This window comes from Rhea americana, unplaced genomic scaffold (assembly GCF_003343005.1).
Source record: "Rhea americana isolate MKP2758 unplaced genomic scaffold, rheAme1 scaffold_139, whole genome shotgun sequence".
In the NCBI taxonomy this organism is placed as follows: Eukaryota; Metazoa; Chordata; class Aves; order Rheiformes; family Rheidae; genus Rhea; species Rhea americana.
Window position 1 is genome coordinate 619,203 of NW_028185472.1, and position 19,407 is coordinate 638,609.

The 19,407-nt window shown below is 40.0% G+C and overlaps 1 protein-coding gene across 3 annotated transcripts in view; it reads left to right on the forward strand.

The window, feature by feature from the left end:
* Positions 1-3,753: 3,753 nt before the first annotated feature.
* The window catches only part of CPT1A (carnitine palmitoyltransferase 1A), a 42,206-nt gene continuing 26,552 nt past the window's right edge, over positions 3,754-19,407 (forward strand). Inside the window, exons 1-6 of one of the 3 annotated variants that reach the window (XM_085298432.1) lie at positions 3,754-3,854; positions 4,542-4,595; positions 7,364-7,557; positions 16,567-16,721; positions 17,943-18,082; positions 18,480-18,651. In XM_085298432.1, coding sequence (XP_085154558.1) covers positions 16,581-16,721; positions 17,943-18,082; positions 18,480-18,651 — 453 coding nt within the window. In that variant the 5' untranslated portion in view covers positions 3,754-3,854; positions 4,542-4,595; positions 7,364-7,557; positions 16,567-16,580. Of the gene's footprint in view, positions 3,855-4,541; positions 4,596-5,939; positions 6,021-6,598; positions 6,618-7,363; positions 7,558-16,566; positions 16,722-17,942; positions 18,083-18,479; positions 18,652-19,407 lie in introns of those variants that run through there. The other 2 variants (XM_085298433.1, XM_085298434.1) reach the window with 2 other exon arrangements.

Consider the following 19,407-nt stretch of genomic DNA (forward strand, 5'->3'; position numbering starts at 1 on the left):
TATTTATTCTCCTCAACCCCCCTTCCCCTACTGCAGTCACAGATGCATATCATATGTCTTCTGCTAGGTCTGACTGCCACAGGATGGGCTGCTAACCCTGTTGACAAGATAGTCAAGCCAAGTTAGTAGTGTACATTTTAGTTGGCTAAAAAAAAAGAAAGAAAGAAAGAAAGAAAAAAGCAGTGCAAAACAGGGCAACTCACCTTTCTCTGTTTAAATATTGTTTTTTTGCTGTATTTTCGTAAGAACATATTTAAGAATGAAGAAACATCAAGTCAGATCCAAGTTTTCCTTTTCTGAGGCACTACTGAGCTGTCAAGAGTTTGGTGTTACTCATCAGCACTAATGACAGTAGCTGAGATGGTTGACTCAGAGCAGTAAGGACTTGGGAGACAGGAGTGGTCTGAATCATATAAGACGAGTATGTTGCAAGACATAGACACTATTAGTGGTATGGGAATTCACTCAGCAATTCCCCTTAGCTGGGAAGTTGTAATACACAGTGTTGTAACTCCATCGTATTTATGCCTTGACATAAAATCCTGTATCCTTTTGGATATTGCATTTTGTATGGGCCACCACATCTCCCCCACTGTCTCACAGAAAGGCGAGAGAGAGCGCGCACATGCGCGTGCCTGTGTGCGTGTGGCATGCCCTAAGTGCAATCCCCACAGCTCCTCCAACGTGGTCTAGATGTCTGGCCTTGAAGAAAGCAGCTGGGAGAAGCTCTGCCAAGGASCCTCATTAGGGCTTGCCACTTCGCTCGAGAACAGTTTTTTTCGCCACAGCTCTTGTCCTTGACCCCACCCCGAGCAACGCTACGGTGGCTGTACAGCGGTGCTCCTGCTTGGTCATGGTCCCTGTTGATCTGGATCCTGACCTGACTCACTGCCTTGACTTTCCAGCTTGGTTTCAGACTCATGGCCATGGCCTCATCTTGTGATCCAGCTGTCCTGATTACCATCACCGGACCTGCTCTGTTCACTGTGCTCAGGTGCCGTGTGGCTGCGCCCGTGCCATTGAGGGCATTGCCCTGCCTGCCTCACTTTTCTCCTAATTTTGTCTTCCCAATGCTTCTCCCCCCTCAATTCTGCAGCACTTCCTTAGTTACTACCAATTTGTTTTGCCACTCAGGGCTGGCTAAATTGGTTATGTCCTGACTATGAAATGGATTGTTTCATTTTCAGATAAACGAAAATAACATGACACACAAAAATGAAYGGTGTTCTGTTTCAAATGAAATGGCAGTGGTATTCTGACTAGCCAGCAAACTGGGAAAACATTTGCTCAAGCAACTGAGATTGCACTCAATAATTTTGTACTCTGAAGGCCTTGAATAATCCAATTTCAATAAGCAGAATAATTCAGTTTCAAGATATCAAAGAGAAATCTATACTAAAACTGCTTGATTCAAGTTGCATGAGAAACTGAATTAATTTGAAAAAAAAACCCAAAAACAGAACACCACAAAATCACATGGGGGATAGTTAGGTTTCTAAATTAGAGCCAGATTCAAGGTTTTGTGGTTTGACATTGTTAAAATCCATCAAAAAATAGACAAAAGTAAAAACAATGAAAAAAGGTGTACTAGGTAAGAAAAGCTGCTACAAAGAAGGCAGGTTGTATGTATAGAAGCCAAGAAGTTTTGAAGGACTGGGAGAAGCTGACCAGATGCGGTTAATTTAAGGCCTACATATACACTGAAGCAAGCTAGAATTATTTCTGTCTGCTCAGGCACAGATAAATGTGGCTTTTCATTGATTATTTTGATTTCTTTGGATTGCAAGTATCATAATGAATTCCTAGGGAGTCTGCCACATCCTTACAGAGCTAGGCACATATGGTCTTTCCTGATGGTACTCATCAGTCTTTAGAAATCAGAAATATGACAATTATTGGAAAAAAATTTTGAAATATTAGCAATTATCTTAGGCTTCACGTGGATTAATGGGTGAATAGAGCCKCAGCCAGGTGTCAGTGGCAGGCACTGGTAACCAGTCACAGACTATCTGGAGTACCACTTTTGCATCTGCCAGCTAAATAAAGCCAAGCCAGGTTCAGCTTAGTCACAARCGTGGCAACCTCATATAATGCAACACTCTTCTTGTCTTTACCCAGCCTAGCTGCAGGGGGCTGAGAGTCATGATAAAATAAGTGTTCTATCTTGAGCTCCCTAATTCACGCCAGCTTGCACAATTATTTGGAGAACCAAASAAATAGCACTAACATTTGCTTGCAGCTGACTGATTCCCCCCTGACCACTGTGTAGCTGAGAATGTTGATGCAACTAAGACATGAAGGAAACTCCTGGTAGAATGAGAGAAGACCAAATTTGGTTTATTTTCTTAGTATTTTGAAGGCAAAAAGCACCTAGAAGGTAAAAAAAACACAATAAGATCTTTTAGGATGTCTATGTGCATAATGAAAAACATGCAGATGACTTTAAACTACTTGTAGAACACAGGCAGGCCAAGATGAAAAGTTATTCACTGCATTCTTCCAAGAGTTGCAGTCCTTCCTCTAACTGTCCAAGTTACAGTCATACCTGTTRAGGCTAAAAATACATAAAGATGGATGCTGCTGAATTCAGGGACGTAACCAGGTTTGAGTTATTTAGTCTTCTTGGTTTTTTTCTTTCCATGCTAATACTAGTAGTTCTAAATTGCTCTTCTTTTTCCCCTCACTTTATGTTTCCTTATGAAAGAACATCTTCTTATAATTGCACCATTAGGCAAGAAACATTAGAAGTGCAATTTCTGACCAGCAGTGGCTTTTCTTATTGACATTGTATRATCTTATTGGTAAGGGAAAGGTTCCATCTGTAGCACCCACGCTTCTGGATTTGGTCATATGTTTGTGCATGCACTGCCTTTGGAGTTTTTAGTCACATCCTGGAAACTGCAGCAGGCAGAAGTGGATGRCTGGGCAAAACCTGCCCACAGATGCAAAACTACGCATCCCAACTTTGTAACGACTCGAGGGTGAAACTTCATACTGACAGCATTGCAGTGGGACAGGCCATTACCTCCCTTAGAAGGTGCAGCCCTCCTGCTTTTACACTGAAACAAAAGACCATCAGAGACAGACTCCRAGCCCTTCAAAGTAAAAAGCGAATTGCCCCATTACAAACCCGAAATTTAATCAAATTATTGTGCCATTCTGTTCTGCCTGAGGCAGTGTAGGTATTTGTTTGGATTACTTTTAAAGATTTTGCACTTAGTAAACAATGCAGTTACTTTTGCTGGAAAGCGTTGTTTACCCAGTTCCTTCAAACCCCCGTATCTGCCGGGGAAGGGCACCCTGCGGGACCCTGCCCCGGGGAGGCCATCTTGGCACCCTGGCTGCACCCAGACCAGGTCCTCCGTGCGGAGTGCTTCCTCGAGGCACGCCTTTTCCCTCACACTTTTACACCTCCTGGGGCCTCTCCTCGCAATCCCTGCAACTCTCATCCCCAGAAGCAGCTGTCTCCTTCCTCCCTGGGGCTGGCGGGTGTCGGTGAGCCCAAAGGCGCCGTGCTCCGCAACGGGCCGTCCACCCCCACAACCGCCCGCACCCAAGCTCAGGCCTCCCCTTCACGTCGTCGCCAAGCCTCCCCTTAGCCCCGCCCCCTCCCTCTGTTTCCCACCAATCGTATGGCGCTCTCCCTGCCCCTAGCCTATCGGTGCCGGCCTCCACACCCGCCCCCTCCTGCGGCGCGATGCCGGCCCCGCCCCCTCCCCGCCAGCAGCCAATGGGCGCGCGGGCGGCAAGCGCGGCTCTCGCGCGGGGTGTGCGCGGGGAGCGGCCGGCTGCTGCCTGTCGCCTGTCGCACTTGGGTCCTGCCGCCGCCGCCGCCTGGTCGCGCGCCGGAGCCGGTGAGCGTCGGCAACTGCCTCCCCTGCCGCGGCAGCGGCACGGTGTGGGAGGGGGCAGCGCGGCGCCTTCCTGCGCCGGGCTAGGCTAGACTGGGCTGCCGGGGCGCCCGGGCTGCGGGGAGCGAGAGAGGAGGAAGCCGTTCGCCTCTTTTTATTTAATTATCGTTGTATTGGGCCAGCGCGAAGCTGCGGGTCAAGGGCGCAAGTGCGCTCGGGGAAAGGCGGCGGCGACGGTCGCGGGAGGAGCCGCGCTAAGGCGAGGTCTCCTTAGCATCCTGGTCGCGTTTGTTTCTGGCTTCGGTGTCAGGGGTTTGCTACCGCAGATCGGGGAGTGGTGGGGAGTACCGCGCTGTAAGGGGTGATTCACTGAGTCTTCAACGCCCTGTAAGCTAGCCGAGAAGAACCGGTGGCTGTAGGTCAGCGGAGGYTAGTGGAGCTGTTCTGAACCATCAGCAGGATGAGTTCGAGCTCTCTAGAAACATGCACACGGCTAGTATCGGGAGTGGGCTTTAAAGTGTGTGTGCATAAAAGTCTTGTGAATTAAACTTCTCTTTTTATTTTTTTTTTTGGGTGACTGGGCCATATGCTTATGTGATTGGTGGTTGTGAAGCTTATAAAAACCGCAGTTACTGTAATCTGCTTTTGAGATATTTAGAACTTTTTCTGTCTGTATTTTGTTCATGACAGCTCTGGGGAGGCTGGTTTATTGGATGCGAATACTAATTAGACTTGTTGCAGAAGGTAAGTTGTTAAAGATTTTTGCGGCATTCGAGATAATCTTGCCTTATTTTTCACACAGCTTTCATATTTTGAAAGATATGTTTTCAGGTTTAGATAGAAAAATCAACCTGAAGTATTTAGTCATTCATAACCCAGTCCAACACAGTTCTGCAGCAGTGTTAGTGGAACTGCAGCAGGAAGGGCATCTTTGGGAAAAGTGCAAAGTAGAATCAAGACAAATACTTCATTCTTTCTCTTATCTGGCAGTTTACCAGCATCTGGAGGACAATCCCTTTGAAACTCTGCAGTCTAGAGGAGATTACAGAAAACTGCTCACTACCTTGTCACGTTTGTAATGGTGCAGCATGGAGAATAGGGAAGATCTGCCTAAGCTATTCAGTTGTCTGAAACAACTGTGTTTACCTGACTGCCTGGCCTCTTGAATTCCAGATCTGCAAGCTATTTTATTCCCATCAGATGGTCACGTGCTTTCCGATCACAGTGAATGGCCAGAAAATAATGTTACTGATGTTATGAGGAGGGGAAATATATATATATATATATATATATATATATATATATATATATATACACACACACATATATACACACACATACTACTATCTATATATATATATGTATATATATATGTGTGTGTGTGTATATATATATGTGTGTATATATATATAGTAGTCCTCGGTGGTAATCAGTAGGCTCTTTTCCTGTGGTGATCAGGTCAATGTAGATTAATTCCCAACTTGCAGTATTGCAGATGTCAGTGTAGTAAGTATGAGGATCTCCAGGAGCTGAAGCAAGKTAACCTTTACTGGGCTGTGTTGTGGCAGATGTCAAATCAAGCTAGCTATTCTGAAGGTTCTTAAAAATTTTTAGTGATATGTACTTCATTCAAGAGCCTCTTCCTGACAGAAAATACTATTAAAAAAAATGGACAACTAAGACTTTTTAATGACTGAAAACTGTAATAGAAAGGTATATTGCAAGAGTAACTGAGCGCCTGTCCCTTTTCTTTTTATTAATTTATTATTTTTTTCCCCCTCACGACTCTGAGTTAGGCTTTCGCGGTTTGGAGGCCCCCCCGCCCCCGGCGGAAGYTGCTGCCTCGCACGGCCCGGGCCTGAAGGGCAGCGGGGGCGGAGCGGCCTTTTGTTGTGCTGCGCGGCGCGCTGCGGCGGCGCGACCTTTCCCCTAGTTTCCGAGGCGGTCACGTGGCGGTGAGCCGGCGCGCGCCTCCGGGCGGACAGCGGGCGCGGCGCGCGCGCCCCGTGCGCCGTTGGAAAGGGCGGGGCGCGCGGGGGGGGGGAGGGGAAGGGAAACGGACGCGCCCTTCAGAGGGCAGGTGCTGTCCGCGCGTCCCGTCCCTCGCTTTCCCCAAGGGTGTCGCAGGGAGACTCGGGAAGGAAGGAGGCAGAGCAAAGCACATGTGTGGTGCGATTATTTTGACTTTTTTTTCTTTTTATTTATTTACTTCTCTGGAGCAACCAGCAGGTAGCCGTGCTCTTGGCAGGAAGGCCGCCTGCTTCCTGCCGCATGTGGAGAGTGTTGGCATGCTGCATCCCGCAACTGCAGCAGCATGTATTTGGAAAACTTTGGGTTGAAAGGTGACCTAGGTGGAAGCTTTTTTAAAATAATTATGTAAAAACAGCATGCAAACCTTTGCTGGTTTTCCTTGTAYTGGAAAAACCCATTGCTTTTATGCTGTGGCATGCTATAGCTAAAAACTCCAGACACAAAGGAAAACAAGAGCTAAGCAGTTGAAAGGCAGTCCTTTTCCCCCTGTCTGGACTAACTGCATTTTGAATGATCTGTTTAAATGTTGGTAAAATGTTTGGACCTGGTTCTTCAGTTCTTCAACTTAACATACAGTAAAAAAAATCACTGAATGTTACTGCAAGAATCGTGTTCTATTTGCCTTTGGTGACAAAACATTGTAGTCAGTGTGTTAGGACTGTTGAGCCCAGGAGGATGGGCATCTGACAAGTCTGATAGAAGTGCTGCCATTCTAGAAGTGTTACCACAGAAAAGGTAAATATTGTAAATTCTAATGCTTTAGTGCATCAGCATACATTGAAGCTAATTAGTGTAAAGGGAGAGAAAATGGGTAAAATTACTAGAATCACAGTGCCCTGGATGTGTCTTTTTGTAACAGCATTAAAAAAAAAAAAAAAAAACAAAACCACCAGAGCCTAGAGCGTAATTTCTGGGTGCATTTTTTTTCCCCTGCATGGTATGATAGCTGTGCAGTACTTTGGTTTTGTGTACTTGTCTCTTAGCAGGATTATTCTAAATTTCTAGAAATTTAGAAGAGATGACTYTTGCATGGATCTATATAGTATAACATGTATTGCAATACAGACTACAATAATGTCGTAAAAAATCTAGGAAGAGTACAGCATGTCCTCCTCTGTGTTAAAAAAAAGAAAATTGATAAGCAATATGACAGTTATAAAAGGCTTTTTTGATGATAGATGAGGAGCATGTCAGTGTTAGAGATTAATCTTCCTTACTGTTATGCCAGTAATTAATGATATACAATAGCCAGTCATTTCTACAGTCCTTTGCCTGGGGTCTCCCACCTGATTGGGTAGTTTTTACTGTCTCTGACCTGTTAAATGAAGAATAAATGTTTCAGAACTACTCTTTGTGACTATTCTTTTCTCTGGCAGCAGCTTTTCTTAAACCATTCCAGTCTCTGATCCAGTTCCTCTCAACAGTTGAAAGGTGGGTATGAATCAAAACTCAGACTGTTTTCTCTTGTCTTTCTATTTCAGAGATACAGTAGACTGTTTCCTGTTGCTGTGGTTTAGTGCGATATTAGCAGTTAATAACATCGGAATGAGTTGGCCTTTTACAGTCTTAACCTGAAGTTTGAGATCCCAGTTGCAGTGAATGAGCACAAGTGGAGACGATTTCTGTGTGACAAGTACCTTTTAAGTGCTCTTTTAAGGAAGACAGAGCTGTTCAGGTATGCTTATGTTACTTTTGCTCTTTCTGTACATCTGTCTGTGGGGTGTTTGTGTGAGGGTATGGGTTTTCCTGTAGGCATCTGCTCCTTTCCTGATAAGCCTACCTCTCTAGTTAACCACTTGGGAAGGGGATAAAGAAATGAGGCAAAGATTCCGAAGGAAATACCTGCAGCAGGTAGCTAATATGCACCTGCATGTGATCTTGGAAAACTGCTGAGGACAGGATACAAGCTGATAGCATGTACCTATGGCTTTATTAGTGGGACAGTGAGTAGCTGCAAGCTGCTGCTTCTGATGTTCTGACATCAGGCTGCCTGCTGTGGGTGAGGTTTGTAGTAGGTCTCACTGTTGCTGTACYTGGGTAAATACATTTTATTCTGTTCTTCAGCTTGTCTTGAACCACAACACTTACTCATTTTTAGACATGAGTAACTTTAAAATACTGTACTTCCAAGGAACCAGTGCTATCAGCTGTAGGGGGATTTAGTTCTGAATGTGGGGAAGGATTGACACCAAGGATTAGGAATCATCAGAAATGAGAACTTTAAAATTTTAATGTTGAATATTGGAGAGAAGGGAAGACTTCTGTCTATTTCAACACTTTGCTTAAGCAACTTTGAGGATGGACTACTAATCTGACCTTGAGGACCCTCTGAGAGGCAGCTCGCACATAAGAATCAAATGAATGTTTTTGGGAACTGAAACCTATCATTGTGTTTTCTGTTGCTGTTGAAGTGGCAGGAGAGAATGTGTCAGTTTAATTTTGTTTTCATCCATATCAGAGGGTGGTTGATTGAATGATACATTAATTATAAGTTTTAAAGGAGGGTGATATTTTGTTCGATGTTTGTACTGTAGCTATTAGGTTCACTTAAAAAGCATATTGAGTGAGTTTAAATTSGCATCCATGCAAGTGTTTATTGCGTAGGAATGACTTGACTTCATTTCTCTCAGGCTTCTCTTAATGATTTTGTGCATCTGCAGTCTTATTAGAATATACTTAATTATTGTAGAGTGAGTTATTGGTAAGACTTAAGAGCAGCAAGTATCTACATGTTTTTTTAATGTACCAAAGAGCATGGTTAGATATTACCAAAGGCTAGTATAGGAGGAARCTGTTTTGAAATAGGAATTCTTCAGAGAATAGCAGTGTCTGGTTAATCTTCATAGTAAGTTCAGAAGTCAGCTACTTGCAGAATATCACATGACCTACGAATAAGCCGTCTACTCTTTGAGGTTCTAGTGTCTTGTTACCTTTTTGAAGAAATCAGGTATACTTTGCAAGAAAGTCGTATTAGCTAGTAGACTATCCAGCAAACGGATGCTTTTCTGGGCATCTTTTAAAGTTGTTTAAACAGTATATTTCATACTGTTTTCAGAAGGTTTTATAGATCAAAACCTCAATTTCCTTTGGGAAACATCGTGACCTTTTTGGGAAGTTGTGTATGAACATATGAAACTGTAGACAACTTCGATCTTTTGTTGTTTCTGTTAAATTGAATGATTTTACTTTAGCTTTGGTTTTAATTTTGTTCAAATATGTGTCAAGTAGCATCAGATGCATGTGAATAAAAWTTTTTTTTGGAGCATCCTTAATTGTACTTGGTTGCCTGTCTTACTTGGAAATGGAAATTTTACTGTTGTGCTAAAGGTTAGATTATATCAGAAAGAAGTAGGGTAGCGCTCCTAAGAGCAGGTGAGGCCTTGAGCTACTGAGTCAGTGCTGAACATTGCTGTACAGCATAAATTGTAGTGACTGAATCTATTGCATTCATAGCAAACTGAAAATRCTGCTGAAATCACATTGGTTTTACTATTGATAATACAGGCTCTCCTATTTCGATAGGAACTATACTGTTTCCCTCTTTTATCATTGGGCATAGCAGTGTAAGTGGCACTTTGGGCCAGCTCTAGAAATCTGCCTGCTGCCTTAAGACTAGCTGACTCTTATTGGACAACATAGTGCTTAAAATGCACACACACGTGCACACATGCACACCTTTGTGTACCAATGCACTGGTGCTTTTAGGGCAAAGTTATTGGAGTAATGCTGAAAAAATGGGAGAAGTGGCAAAATCTTACTGCAAAGTCTTAATTCCTTTATCCTCCAAGCTAATAATATGTTATTGTTGGTCACCAAAAACTTACTTTTCTTGAATGTTTGACTGCTACCAGTTTGACTGCCAAGTTGTGGTGTTCGTTTAAAGCCATTGCACTGTTTATGTACAGGTTTTTTGATCTACTAAGTTTATGTACTTTTTTGAAGCAGTTCTATTATAAAATCTCTTGCATTAAATTATAAGAAGAATCTCTGATAATATTACAATTAAAACTATGCTTTTGAAAACATTTCTGTACGTTTATGTATGTTAGCAGTGCTAATCATGAATTGGGAGTTCTAGTCTGCTGTAGCTACAGATYTGGTTGTAAATGGGATGTTTTTACAAGTACTGATGAGTGGAGTCAATGCCTAATGTATTTGGCTGATCCCTAAACTCTAAACATCATCAAGAGAACAAAAACCTTTGTATGACTTGATTCAGAATTTTGCATTTCTTTTCTATATTGCTAATTTTTCTTCTGAAGCCAGTACTGAAATATTGAACTTTGTAATTTTTCTACATCCTCAAAGGTGTTCTGCCATCRCTTGTTTTGCCTTTCTAGCAGAAAAGAAACAAAGTTATACCTGGCATATGGGAGTGTAAAAATACAATGAAAAGAAAGTATGTTCACTCTAAGAAAGGCCTTCTGTTCTGTTGTGTATGTGGTTGTCAGGTTGTCATTAAACTGTAGTTGGTGTCAAAGTGGAAGCAAGGTACCGTATTAGGAAGTTATTTTTGGATGCTGGCAGTGGCTTTGGCAATCAAGCGACATATTTGGAAGCACAGCAGACTGTCTAGGCAAAAGTCAGCTGCCATGGAGTGACATCTTTTGTATACTTTGTGTAGGTTGCACTGAAAGTTTGGACTGACAGAGGCGCATCAATAACAAATCTAAAGAGTCATGAAGACATAGACACTGTCTCAGTCTTCGGAATTATCTTGCTTTTAATTTAGTTCTGGTATGAAAACAACAGATTTGAGCATAAATATTTATATAAACTGTTATTCATGCATAGTTTGGCTTTCTAGGAAAGTAGAAAATGCAAATTTCAGTAGTGATAAAAGCTTACAAAACAGATGAGAAGAAAGACTTGATCACTGTCTTCTGCACAAACACAGCAGAAGTGTTTTACTGTTTTTAATAGGTGTTTTAATAGTGTTTCTCTAGGTCTGTCCTCAGGCAAGGCTCTTGGAATTGTGATGTATTCAAAGATGCCAAAATATACTAACAAGTGAAGATAGTAAAGACTTGTTGGGAGAAAAAAGAAATGAGGTTTCTGCATGTCTGTTTCCTTCCAAAAGCTGTAGCAAGGTCAGCTCCTGGAGAGAGAGACAGAGAGAGAGAGRGGGAGGTGTAATTGGTTTTATTCCTTAGAAGGAATGTGATGAGGAAAATACAGGATAGAACTTTTTAAAGGTTTTCARTTTTTAATAATTCTCAGAGTTGAATCTGTTAAGAGAACTTTATAGCTCTTGATTTTTTTTTCCCTTTTATATATGGCTTCTTGTAACATTCAAACAGTAACTTACTACTTTACATGTTGATAGAAATGGATTTTTTTTGTCTGTTCTGAAGCAGTTCTACTTCAAAGGCATTGAGCCAATYGCTTGGTTTCCCAAGACCTTCTGAGTTCAAGATGTCTAGCTTTAAATGGCAAGCTTAATATGGCTCTAAGTGTTAGGACATAGTCTGCTTCCTAACTAAAATTGGATTGAATGTACTTTCAACTATTACTCCTCTCCACTTTCCATCTGGAAAACACCCTTAAACAATGCAGCTGTAAATGATTACTATCACTTTCTCCTCACCTGACTGTATCCCTATTTTTAACTTCAGTGCCCCTCTGAATTTTAAAGTTGTAAGTGGATTTTAAGAAAGAAGCAAGAAGTTTAAGGTCAGGTATCTCAATGCCTTTGCCTTTGGTTAGCAAGCTTAGAGGTTAAGCTTGCTAGTAGGAATTTGGCAGAAGGCAGGAGACACTACCTCTAGKGCAAGATGTTTCTCATTGCTATTTTTGTGTTACCTTGTAGCTGCATGAGGCAAAGGCTTTCTAAACACAGAAAGGAAGGTGCTGTCATACTTTACGATGCGATGATTTTCACCTCACGTCAGTGAATCGCATACTACTGTAAGCACGTCTACCATCTTTCAGCAGCCTGTATGTGGCTTGAGTGCCAGAGATGTGTATTTGAAGTCTCTGTCAGAATGAGACTTAGCAGGGAGTGGTACATGGCAATGTTTTCAGAGAAACTGCGTGCAACTGTCACTGCTTTTCCAAGAAATCTGTTAACCTTTGGTTGTCAAAGCAAAATAATTGGGGAGACTTGTTTTGTGAACTTAGTTTGATTCCTGATGGTTGTATGCCCAGTATGTAAATGCTAATCTGTAAATAGATGGTAAAGTACCATRAAGGCAACTACAAACTAATTTGGTAAGCTGGTTTATAAGTAGTAGTCATAGAATTAAGGTTTTAGTGCTTCTGGGACAGCCACATGAGTAAAATTCCTCTTTATTTTTTTCCTCTGCATTTATTAACTTGCTTGCTTTGCAGGAAAAATAGTTATGGATGTGAAAACTGCAATTARATAATAAGTCTCTTTCCAGTGGGCTCTTGGAATCTAATTAGTGAGAAGTGGCAAGGCTTGCCCTATTCCAAATGAAACAGTGAACAGGAGAAAAATGATCAGATTAGTCAAAAAATGTATGGGAAGCAAGTGTCTAAAATTTTTTCTTAGAAAAGAGGTGTCAGAGACCCATTAAAGGGAGATGAGTAGCTTTTTGTGAGGTGGAGGTGATGACTTTGTCTAACTTTCTTATTTGATCATTTCATTAACTAACTATATCAATTTACCTATATAAAGCTTATGAAATCTGTAAAAACATGTAAAAGCTTCATATTCAACAGCATTTCCAAAAGTAACTGTTTCARCAATTAGTATCTGGTTTTATGCAATGCACTCTGTAATAAATACATCACATGTAGCATGTATATGGTACTTTAAAATATACATGGTAATTTTTCCTGTCTTTTAGATGTGTTCTGTATTATATACTTTAGGGAGATATTCCCAATGACAAGTGACTTTTTACATGCCTGATTAAATGGAAGGGTCCTGTATATGATGTTTCTTGTGGCTTCAGATTTCCCAGAGCTGAGGCACTCATATCTTTGAGTGGATGAAGAACATGTAGGGCCTAATGCGGAGTTGACTGTTCTGTGTTTATACCTTAATCATAAGGTCTGTGGAGCAGTAGGCTTGAGAASCTGAAAAGTTGAGCCTTGATCTTTATAATGTAAATATTCTAAGGTTGAAAATTGTGTGCTGAGGAAGTTCTATGTATAATAGAAAGAGCAACGTGGTTTTTCAGACCTTTGTATCAGGTCTTAGACTCCAATATGCTTATGTGTTTTCTTGACTGAAGCCTGAATTCCAACCTAGCAGTATTTTGTAACAATGGAAAAAATCGTGGTAAGTTTTGATTGGCTTGAGCAGAGGTACAGAAAGGGAGGAGAAGCATCTGCAGCTGTTACAGCATGTTTGAGTAAGACTCAAATGAGAAAAGAATAAGGAACTGACTTTTTTTTTAATAAAAAAAAAAAGTGTGTGGTTTCTTTTTTAAATACACTAATGTTCTGAAAGAACACTTAGTCGTGGAAATGACAGTTTCAGGTAATTTCTCAAAACCRTGCTTTATTTTAAAGCCTTGACTAAATTGCTAAGAAAGTTAATGTTCCTGGCTCACTGTGGGAAACAAGGTTAATTAGCACATGCTGTGCAGAAACATTTTGCTGACCACAATGCCTGAAGTTAAAAGGAGTTATTGTTTCAGTGGTAGTTAGCTGATTGATGTGGGCGCTGCCTTACCAACTTGGCAAGTGAAGTTCATAAATCCCACGCACGCGCCTTAGGCCTGTGCCCTTTTACCTACTTTGCTAGCGAGCACGTGACTGTAGAGGAATGCAGCAGAGGGGAAGTGTATAGTAGTTTAGGATTAAATTGGCCTTTAAGAGCAAAAGAAGTGGCTAAAGAAAGGGACTCCAGGAAGTCTTTTTGCTGCTCAGCCATCGTAATTCAGACAAACAGTAGTCTCAACTCAAAGACTACTGTTTTTCCTTTGAAAAGAAAAGGGAATAAATCATGTGTGCAGTTGTGTTTTTGTATTTTGGTTTTCTTTCCTGCATCTTTCAGGGTGAAGTAATGCACTACTAGAACTAGATTTGTCGTTGTGTTCAGGGCTCATTTATTTGATTCATGATAAAGAACATTTATCCAGTAAGAATTAATTGGTACTTTGGGGAATGAGGGATACATTCCTTATGGAAGCTCATTTAATTGTATGATCAGGTTAAATTTGAATTTATTAAAACTTCRGTTTGAGTATATCACTGTTTGTGCTTTATGACTAATATTTCTATTTTTTTTCTATCTTAGACAATAGAAATGCATTTGCAAAAGAGGGAAGAATTTCGTGAAATTCCTTCTCTTCAGAGGTAGAAAAGATGATAGTTACAAGTCTGCAGGCTGAGAAGCCACAGGGGAGCTGAAGGGAACTAGTTGATGCAGTACTTAAAAAGCACTGGCATCTCAGCATGASTGAGCTTGAGAACCAGTTGGCCATTCTGGAGACAAACGTGAGAGCCTGACTATCCATAAAGGAATATGGAGTTTTTTTCTTGTTTTGTTTTAGTTTTGCATCCTGATCTTTTGTCTTAATACCACTAAACATATAATGAATTCATGATTTAAGTGCTCTCTCTCCTGTTGCAAACTGTGCTGAATCTAGGTTGTGTACCGTGTAATACTCCTGCCCGACTGTTTTATTGCTGTCTTTTAGTTTTGGTCTTAACTTAAAACTAGTGATGTGTGATTCAAATGAATGAGTAGACAGCAGACTTTGGCTTCCTGATACTTGTCTACAGCAGAGCCCCTATGAATAAACTGTCACTAACAGCCGAGTCAGCAAGTACTACAAACTACAGTTGTCACTAGGGCATACAGGGCTATCTTTTGAGGCTTGTGTTCAAAGCTGATTTGGTTCCTCTGTCTTGATTGGACCCTGTATATTCACAGAACAAATTGCAGATTACCTTTAAGTTGCTGTGAGCTTTAGCTGCTTTTCTGGAAACCCAGAAGACCAGGACACTCAGCTTTAAAAACTCAAGAAATGGCTGATGGATTTTGGAAATTAGTGAATTACCGTCAGACACCATAAGCAGCAGATGCATTGCTGAAGTTGATCATTGAAGGCTGATCCAGGGACAGGCACTTTAAATATCACAAGCAGTCACTTTCCATTGTTAAACTCCATTATTAGATACTCTGCAACATCACTTAACCTGTTCACTTCTGCCTAATGCTCTTCTTATATTCACTATTTCCTAGATCTACTATTACTGCAGCGTTCTCAGTCCTTACAAGTATGCCTGCTTGTGGGCTTTTGTGACCCTTCTCTCCTCCAGAATATTTTGACACATTAGGATATTTACAGCATAGAAGAGTAGGATGGCAGTCACAATAAACTGCTTTTGAAGTGCCCAASTAGAAACTGCACTTGACTGCATGCTCTCAGCTGCTGTTTAAAAGAAAAATACCAGAATTTAAGTTTCACTAAAAAATGTACATACCCTTCAGAGTTGCAAAAATAAATTTGAGCTCTTGACCTCAAAAGACATAAACTAGTTGTACTTAATTTTGATTTTGCTAAAAAGTAAATGAAAATGCYAGTGTCATTTTAGAGAGAAGATGTGTAGATGCATTGTGTTTTGTACTAGTAGAATATGAAATTGAATTATGACCTACAGATGCGTTTACAACCTTCTTGACACATTTCTGAGAGGATGCTGTTTTGGGATTATGCATAGAAGTTTCACTAAGGTAACAAATTTGTGTGGACAAAAGACTTTGGAATCACRGTGGTCTCCTGGAATATGTGGAGTGAACTTTTCCAGTAGTATACTTATAGCCTATCTAYACAAATCTGTTTTCTATGTTCTGATTGTAGGTACTGAAACAACAATTCTATGAATTAATAATGAGCAGAAATAACTTTAGGATATTTATGTTGAAGTACTGATTATAGAAGGAAAGTAAGCTATGAAGATGAGTGGATGAAGAAGAGCTTAAAGTTCACACCAAGTTGGCTGCGTCTTCAAACTAATTTAAAACGTATATAGACAAACTGGATCACAGTTACATTTGTCTTAACTGCTAGTGCTTTCCATTTGAGCCTGACTGCTTTGCCTACCCATTATGATGGTCTTTTTCTCTGTGTTAACACTATTGTTGATTTTTCTTCTGTTTTCATAGTTAAATTGAGCTCAAGTTCTGTTGAATTTCCTCTTCATTCAACTTCAGACTTGTTTATGTGAAGGTCATTTTTTTGATAGGTGTGATTTTGTTTCCTCATATCTGCTCAGCTTTGATTTTACTCTAATTTGCCAGTAAGACTATGACTAAAAAATGACAAAAAAAATTTCTGCACCTCCTTTATTGCTGCAGAATGAGAAGCTAACCACCTGATACACACTTTTTTCCAAATATAGCTTTAATCTTTTGTTCTATTCTGAGCCCTTATAAAATGCGTGTATGCCCCATATTTAACTGGCTGCAATCCTACCAAAAAGGCTTAAGTTATCTGAGAAAGTTTTAGTTCCATTTTCAGCAGTTCATATTAGAAGTGGCAATTTAATTAATATACTGGAGGCCAGACTGAAGTGCAAGCATAGTTTGTGAACAAGAGGATAGTGCTACACAACTTCGATATGCTTTGAGATATTTCCCATAATGACTGAGTGCACTGGGGGCATTTTACTGGAAAATGGCTAACTTCAAGTTCCTTTGAATAAAAAAGAAAGTCTTGTTTTTAACTTTTTTCTTTTTTCTTTTTCTTTTTTTTTTTGTCAGAACTCTCTCTAAAAATGGCAGAAGCCCATCAAGCAGTAGCATTTCAATTTACAGTAACTCCAGATGGGATCGACCTGCGCATGAGCCATGAGGCACTCAAACAAATATACCTATCTGGTGTCCATTCATGGAAGAAAAAGTTCATCAGGTTCAAGGTATTTAAGACTGACAGGTCAAATCTACCATACGTGATGTTTGTTTAATGTTTTATAAATTTATTGAAGTCTTATTTAAGTAAAACTTTTTGTGTCTATATGCAAATAAATGTCCTTATTGTGAAAGACTTCTGTGGGCTTTAGTTAAGGCAAGGGATACTGAGAAAGGCAGCATTGTGTGATGCTATGCTAAAATCACAATGTGAGGGCTGAAAGGGTGTGTCTTTTTGGTCCATTTTATGATGTGATAGAGATGTCTAAGTTAACTATAGTTTTAATTTACTTCATTCTCTTCACAGTAGCTCATTTAATTAATTATCTTTTAGCTTAAGTCAGAAATACAACTTTTGGGGGTGGGAGGGGAAAGGGGCTAGGAGTTAAGCCCTGTCACATATATAAAGAGGTACAAGACTTAGTCTATGTACTGTTTACCAGAATTCAGGTTTGAATTTAGGGAGAAGYGTTCAGTATTTTCAGGTAATTTTTCTGAACTTCTTTCTTGTATAAGTTATGCTAAATAGTGATGTTTCTGCTTTGTGCTATGGATATAAATGTGACAGTCTGAGGTATTTGATCTAGGTTGTTTTAAATTTATTAAGTTTTGTTCATGGGGCCATAAATGGCACTATTTGTTTTAGTAATAGTAACCTAGGTAAACTGCAGGCTACTTTTATCATCTCTTTCAAACACATACTACTTAAATGTAGTCTTAATAAAATCTTAGAAAACTCTGAGAGGGACTGTTTAAATGCCATAGAAAGACTTGAGTCTAATTTTCAATATCTTGTCCAGCAGAGTATTTTTGCCATGTAGAGTATCCTTTTGGAAAGGCCTGACTCAGTGCAAGTGGGAGCTACTGAGGTGTCACTTGTAACTCACTGATTACTAGCTTACTGATTTCAGTATTTTTAGGAAAGACTTGTGGGCAGGATCAATATTGTTGGCAAAGAAACTTTGAGTTTGTTTAATTCCAGATACTGTTGTGACAATTTTATGCAGCATAGCTTTTTTTTTTTTTTTTTTTTATTCCTCCAGTAGTCAAACTTAACTATATCCATTCCCTACCTTGTGAGTTAAGCATATAAAAGAAAATGTTGGAAAATCCTAACTTATTGTTTAAAACTGAATGACTTGAATATGTTGATTTTTTGTTTCTTTCCATGGTAATATGAAGTCAACCACTTTGGTATGAAAAAATTATGTGAAGGCTTTTCTTTCCAGAATGGAATTATCACAGGCGTTTATCCTGCTAGCCCATCTAGCTGGCTTATTGTAGTTGTGGGTGTGATGTCAACAATGTATGCCAAAATTGATCCTTCTTTAGGAATAATAGCTAAAATCAACCGAACTCTTGATACGACGTAAGTAGATTGGCATCTTACATTATTTCTCTAAACTGAATCAGTTTGATTTGTAACTACTCTTCATGTAACCCCACTGAAGTGCAGTCAATATTTGAACAGTTTGTAACAGAGTAAGCTTAATAAGCAAAATGTTTAAGAAGTATAAAATGTGTAGGTTGTCATACCAGTATTACTGCATTTAATGAGCATTTGAGCAGCACAGTTGGCAACTTCTGTTGCCTTTGTTCTTGCTAGATGAGAGGATATTTGTAAGAAGTGTATTAAAAGGGGACAAACTGGCATGAAGCTTAGGTAATGTCTCCTGCATTATCACGGGGCTTAGGATGGCACTGTTAAGTTCCCTTAAAACATGAACTGACACTAACTGGCACCTGCTGGCTTTTGTTTTAAATAGAGGTTATATGTCGAACCAAACACAGAATATCGTGAGTGGAATACTTTTTGGGACAGGGCTTTGGGTAGCCCTTATTGTCACAATGCGCTACTCTCTAAAAATGCTGCTTTCTTATCACGGTTGGATGTTCGATGAACATGGCAAACTTTCTGCAGGCACCAAATTTTGGATGGTAAGAATATATTGCCTTTTKGTTTGTGCCTTGATCTCTGTCTGATCTGTATGCAAAGACCTAAAAGAGACAACTTCTGTTTCGTTTTTTTCCCCCTCTTGCTTGTTCTTTTGTGTATTGGGATGGGATGCTGCTAGGTAGAGATTCTAGTAACTACTGTCTTGCTTTTGATTCTATAATTAAACTACTTGGAATAACTTCTAAATGTGCCAGCACCTTGGGACTGTATGACTGAAATACCTACTTTTTCCTCTATGTGCGAATGAATGCGGGCTGCAGCTACAATGACAATCTTCCCCAGAAAGTGCCACCTTAGTTCTTTGTTGAAGTTCAAATCTTGGGAATTCTAGTGATCTACTCTATGAACCATTATTTTTGAGAATGAGTGTAATCTTTTCACTTTTAAAGTAAAGTAACTACAGCTTTTGGTACTGTGGCTTCTAGTTCAGTGAAGCTTGAATATACTTGACCTAAAAGAGTTGGTGGTGGACTCAAATATTTTATGCTTTTGTCTCCAAGTCCAAGAGGACTGTTTTGAAAGACTGGTATGAGACTACATCTACCAAGCAGTTTGAATTGAAAGTCATCTTTATTTTGCTTCTATGATTAATCTTCTTTACTGATATACTTGAAATATGTTTACAGTAACTGATATCCTTATTATTGAAAATGCGTGATTTCAGGTGTATTATGTTGAACAACTAACTAAAGTTGTATGCTGCATTTGTTTATGATAACTTTTATGTTGAAATAAAG